At 50.4% G+C, this 5,918-nt stretch overlaps 1 protein-coding gene across 1 annotated transcript in view; it reads left to right on the forward strand.

Moving 5' to 3' along the window:
- Positions 1-2,512: 2,512 nt before the first annotated feature.
- LOC104275563 (merlin) overlaps positions 2,513-5,918 on the forward strand; it is a gene marked incomplete at both ends in the record, with an annotated part of 5,540 nt that continues 2,134 nt past the window's right edge. The window contains 4 exons of the mRNA XM_009871552.1: positions 2,513-2,581; positions 2,986-3,068; positions 3,625-3,700; positions 3,932-4,066. Of these exons, the coding sequence (XP_009869854.1) occupies positions 2,513-2,581; positions 2,986-3,068; positions 3,625-3,700; positions 3,932-4,066 (363 nt within the window). The remainder of the gene's footprint in view (positions 2,582-2,985; positions 3,069-3,624; positions 3,701-3,931; positions 4,067-5,918) is intronic.

A 5,918-nucleotide genomic window follows, 5' to 3' on the forward strand; every position in this document is an offset into this window, starting at 1 on the left:
CCCCCCTTCTCCTTTCCCCCCTTCTCCTTTCAGCAAAAGATAAACCTGAAAGCATGTCTTCAGTACAGAGCTAGGAAGAAAGATATTAATATAATTAAATAGGGTAACGATGTCCTTTCTGGACAAGAAAGCAGCCACTGAGCAGACTAATTTCACTAATAATGCGCTGATTTGCATGATTAGGGGCATAATAGCCTGACATAGCGACATATTTGTGGCCATTCGATTGACAACCAGGTCAATATATACCTGCAGTAATGAAGTAAACGTGTGGGTCATAAAAAGAAAAGCTTATTTATTTTGCTATCGTTGTGTTCATTTGGGGAGCTACTTGGTGTTTTCCCCTCTAGCCCCACGTTCAAACCACCCACGCTGCTTTCGGATGTTGGAGACGGTTCAGGTTTTAAATTAGTCCACAGGAGAGACGTGGAATCTGCTGAAAAATGCATCCTGGAAGAAAAAATGGTCACATCCAGAAGGTTCTTAGGTTTCTTGCCCCTTAAATGCACGTCGCTGCCATGCTGCAGCCCTCCCAGCCCTGCAAATCTTGTACCACTAGCCAAGGGCTCTTTTATTTTTGTTTCTTCTTTTTTATTTTTTCCTTCCCCACACTAACAGTCCTTGGTGTTAATAGTTTGAAGCTGAACGTGCTTGTGTTTATCCAGGACGATATGAGGGGATAGATGTTAATCATATGTATCAAAACGCCGGGAGCTGGAACTCCGTGTCAGTTTTGAAGTAATGATTTAATTGGAAAGGTCTTTAAAAGTGTGTTTGCCGAATCATTTGAGCCAACATATACGGCAATAACTTAAGCCATTTGTTGATTTTTGACTTGTGAATAATTAATGTCCTCATCCAGACTCCCTCTCAGTACAAATACTCCTTTGGGACACGGCAATATTTTTCACCACATGAAAATCACATAATCCAGACTTAGTCTTGGATCTCCACGGTAGATCACGACGGAAAATAATCGCGTTAATCCTATTTGCTATTTTATTTTCGTCACTGAAAAATGATTTCGTTTCTGTCTCTCCAAGGTTATTGGAGTTGTTCCCTTTGCCAGTGCCTCGGTTTTATTACCGTTGCCCTTTTGATGTGGGTTTGAGGGACGTGTACCTGCAGCGCGCTGCTTTCCGAGGAGCTCCAAGCATCTGTAGACCTCAGAAGACAGACAGTTGCTGCTGCTCAGCACCCTCCTGAATGAAACCCGGGGCGCTTTTCTTGTGTTAACTGAAGTCTGAGTCAGTGCTGATTGTTTTGCACTTCCTTCACAGCAGCATTGGCTCCGAATCAATATTCATGTCTTTAATCCCCACTTGTCTACGAGACCGTCGCTCGCTGGGCAGCGGAGAGGGTGACTCTGTGTGTTGACTCTTGGTGCTGAGCTCTGGTTTTAGCGCCCAGCGTGATGGTCCTGACATTAAAAGGAGGCCGGCGCAGCCAGCTTCCTCACTTATTATGTGACCACCGTGTGCCTCTTGGTCACAGCTTTAAAAATTGTCACCGTTTCGTACTCCTCGAGCTTGAGGTTGTTCGGGAAAGGTGGGCGGGCAGGGCTGCCCGCCCTCTCGAGCAAATGCCTTGTGTAATTCCTGAGGTCGCTGCAGAAGTCCTGTTCGCCAGGTGAATGGAAATGGCAGTGTTTCGCGTACGTGCCTGGCATCCAGCGGCCTCTCCCGACTCGCTAGGTTGCTCAAGATGCCGCTCTCTGGCGGTTTCCCACCCTCTTAGGCTATACGGAACGTAATTTCATTTTCATGCGCGCTGCGGGGACGCTCGGCTTTTCAATCTGTTACGAAGCAGCGTCATTTCTCAGTCACTTTATATGCAGCTCAAAACGATGTAAATCTAAACAAATACTCCTGATTAGGGAAGCACTTAACAGATCTGATTTGGATTCCACGACCCAGCTGAGCAACAGACCCTCTGACAGAAAAGCTGACACCTGCCCGAGAGGAATCCATCAGGCTCCTGTGGGTTTTTTTAATATTTGTTTATCAGGGCGGTGAGCAGCGACAGACCTGCCCATCTCACCTCAGATTACTGGTGTCAGTCAGCCTTTGGGGGCAGGTTTTTGTCTGTGTCTTCACTCCTTGTCCCGCTACTGATGGGAGGGCAAGGACCTCTCAGCTCTAGAGTGAGCCTTTCGCCGCCCTGGAGGAAGCACTTTCTGGGCATAGGAGTTAAAGTAGAATCATTTGGTGTGAAGGGATCCTCTAGTCCAGCTGGTGGATGTCAGCTGAGGGTGGGAAGTTTTGTTCTCCTTGCCCCTCTGCTGCACGAGTGGAGGGAGGATGTTGGCTTCCATTAGCAATCAAACGACGAAGAAAATACGGTTGTTAAATTCCCCGAGCAGCGCATGTTCTCTGCTCTCCCGGGTTGTGCAGGAAGGCGGTAAGCAGCCTGCATTTGCTGTCTGCCCAGGGGCTGGGGGTGGAAGCGTGAAGAGTTTTCCTTGCTCATGGTGTTAACGTGGGCCGGACGTGATGTCTGTGCTTCTTTCCAGTACGGCGACTACGATCCCAACGTCCACAAGCGAGGCTTCTTGGCGCAAGAGGAGTTGCTTCCAAAGCGGGTGAGGAGCTGGGCTGAGCAGAGGAGTGCGTTTCCGAGCCTGGTGGCGTTTTGTTTAGCAGAGCCCTTTGTGGAGAGACTCTCGGTGGGGCTGTCAGGTCCTTACTGAGGCGAGGAATCCAGAAAGATGTATTCAGGGAGGAGAATTTTCTCTCTTTGCATGGATCCTGCCTGCACCTCTTCATGATGGCCTGGGTGCTGCTCTGGCAGGGGGATTGGACCCGATGATCTCCAGAGGCCTCTTCTAACCCTGAACACTCTGTGGTTCTGTGACAGCTTGGGAGGGTTGAGCAAGGGGCTGAGCCTGTCGGGAGGGGTTACCTGGGGCTCGGGTGCTTACGCGGCCTGAGGAGGCTGAGGAGAGCAGCGGCATGACCTGCTCTCTGTTTCCCCCCGCTATCTCAGGTAATCAACCTGTACCAGATGACCCCAGAGATGTGGGAGGAAAGGATAACAGCCTGGTACGCAGAGCACCGAGGCAGAGCGAGGTGAGTGTGTGCCGCAGGGCCAGTCCCCTCACCCCAGGGGTCGCCGGGGTTTGGGGAGCTGGATGAGCTGACAGCAGGGTTCATCCCGGCACGCCGCTGCAGCGGACTGACAAAGGGCAAAGGGCTTTCTCTGCTTGCCCTGCTGCCCCCAGCCCTGCCTGGGCCGGGAAAGGGGATTCAGCCTGATGAGGTGCTGTTGCTGCCTCGGGTGATCAAGTGCTCCTTGTGTGGGATAAGCCTCAAGTCAGACGGATCTGAAACAGTGGCCTCCCAGCCGGGCAAAGCCCTATTTGGGCTGAAGTTGTTGGGAGCTGCACGCAGCCAGCCTTGAAGTGTTGCATCTCGCCAGGCAGCGTTAAGATGCCAACAAGCTGCAGAGTAGGATTTGCTGTTGGGCTTTATTGATCCTGCCAGCAAAGACAGGCTTGACCTCTGTGATAAGAGAGAGTCCAAGCTTTAAAGCCTTGTGTGTGCTTAGGCTCAGAAAGAACCATCCCCCTCTCTCTAATCCTACCAAACATCCTAACGCTGGCCTTTTTTTTTTTTTGTCCGACAGAGACGAAGCTGAAATGGAATATTTGAAGATAGCTCAGGACTTGGAGATGTACGGAGTGAACTATTTTGCGATTAGGGTGAGTGCAGGTCCCTGGGTCGTGTTTTCTTGCCGGCTCAGCTCTCGTGTTGGTCTCCGTGGGCTGAGCGGAGCTGTTGGCAAGCCAGCAGAGCAGGGAGGCAGGAGCTCTGCCACCACGCAATGCTGGTGGGTCACGGCTCAGGGCTGCTTGGTGCAGCTAATTGTGGTTTGTGTCGGGCTTTCCAAGTGGGGTAGAAGGACTTCCTTGCTCTTCTCTTCCCTCCTGTAGAATAAAAAGGGCACCGAACTGCTCCTTGGAGTTGACGCCTTGGGTCTTCACATTTATGACCCGGACAACAGGTTGACCCCTAAAATCTCCTTCCCGTGGAACGAGATCCGAAACATCTCATACAGTGATAAAGAGGTATGGAGACGTCTCCCCTCCCCTCTGAGAGCAGTAAGAACACGATGGCGATTTAAAATCATTTCTCTTAGCTTCTCTGTCAGCTGTGCTTGCTATCGCTAGCTTAGCTTCACCAACCAAACCCCTAATTCTGGGCCTTTCTCTGAAACCTTCCGGGAGTGGGCGTACAAGAGGTCAGCTGGGAGCTATTCTTCTGTTTGGTTTTAGGCTACGTTCAAATTCACTGTGTAATTTTTTTTTTTCAAAAAAGCCAAGCAACCAAAATTGTTGTTGATGTGCTTAGCCCAAATTTGAAATCTCTACTTTATTGTATATGTTACGCTGTGTATTACTCTGTGTGTGTGTGTGCATGTATATATGTATATTGCTGAGTGTGTATATATGTATATTACTCTATATTACTGTATCATGAAATATCAGGAGTTGTCTTCCTGGCAAGAAGAGCTCTTGCCATATCATCACATCTTCTCGAGTTTTCAGGCTGCCAGGCTTGGCGTAACAGCTGGAATCTTTTTTCAGGAGTTGAGTAATTTAAGCCCGTGATTGGCTAGAGATTTATGAAATCCAGAGCGCAAGTAGGCATCTTCTGAATCGTTGGCCACCAAACCTAGTGGAGAATAGCGGTGAAATCGGCTGTGGCGGGGAAACTGATCTGCTCAGTTTTCAGCGTGGTGGCTGCTCACAGAAAACCATCTGCCTTCGTGATAAGGGAGAAAATTAACTTCTTAATTAAAAATTGTTTTCCAATCTAAACGTGATATCGATCGGGGTAAAAGTTAAAGGTTTCTCATCAGCTGTGTTTTATTGCATGTCTTGTGAAGCTTTCTGAGCAGTAAGGCCGCACTGGAATTATCTTTACTTCCTTTACTCCTTAAAAATAAAGAGCTTCACAGCTCTGTGGAACAGCCCAGCGCTTGCTGGCTTGCGAGGGCTTTCCTGCCGGCGGCGGGTGAGCGCCGTGGAAGCTTTCTGCTCGGGAATCGGGGGATCGAAGCCTCTGTCACCAGGCCGTGACACAGGCTGGTAACAGAGCTTGCTCTTGGAGGCAAGCGCTGCCACCTTCCGTCAGGTCAACCATCCTTGGCTTACGATGACCGCGAGGAGACCTGACGTAGTGAACAGGCGTAATAGCTGGGTGTGACACGACGGAGGGGTGGAATCTGTTGTGCCAAAGCTTGACTGTTAACTGAAATTCTTCTCCTGACCTATTTCTGCTATTGCTTTCCGTGCCTGCTGTGGCTTCTGCCGGAGCCTGAGTCTGGGGATGTTCACGCGTGCCTGCCTGTGTGAAAATCTTCAAAGATTGGTTCTTAAACTGACAAAAGAAAGCAGTGCCAGGGCGAGCTCTGCTGAGCCCCTTGCAGGCAGCGCAGCGTGTTGACAAATAGAGCTGCTTTAGTGGGCACAGGCTGCCTGATAGAGCAGTGAGGTTTGTAGCGCAGAGGGGAGCCATGGAATAGATGCACGCGCCTTTTAAAGATCGCGGTGGCGTGGAGCACCTCGTCTCTTCAAGTATCCTTTTGTTAGTTCAGAGCCTGTGTTATTCGTAGCTCTCGAGTCTGGCAGTGCCACCTCTCAAGAGACCCACTGAGGGACGACAGCGCTTTGGAACGGGCAAACCCGGGCCGTGGTTACAGCTGTTGGGCTGACACGTGGAGGGGAAACACCAATTGGAACAAGGGGGTAGTGTTTTGAATTGCAGGCACAGCTGACTTCTGGAGAACACGGGAAATCTTTTGGGGGAGGCCTTGTGAGCGGAGGTGTCAGCGGGAAGGGCGGCAGCTCCTCTTGCTGCGTTCCTCGTACAACCCTTGTGCCCGCCTGTCAGGCGGCTGAGCGGGGTCTTCAGGGA

This window comes from Apaloderma vittatum, unplaced genomic scaffold (assembly GCF_000703405.1).
Source record: "Apaloderma vittatum isolate BGI_N311 unplaced genomic scaffold, ASM70340v1 scaffold37616, whole genome shotgun sequence".
Taxonomy (NCBI): Eukaryota; Metazoa; Chordata; class Aves; order Trogoniformes; family Trogonidae; genus Apaloderma; species Apaloderma vittatum.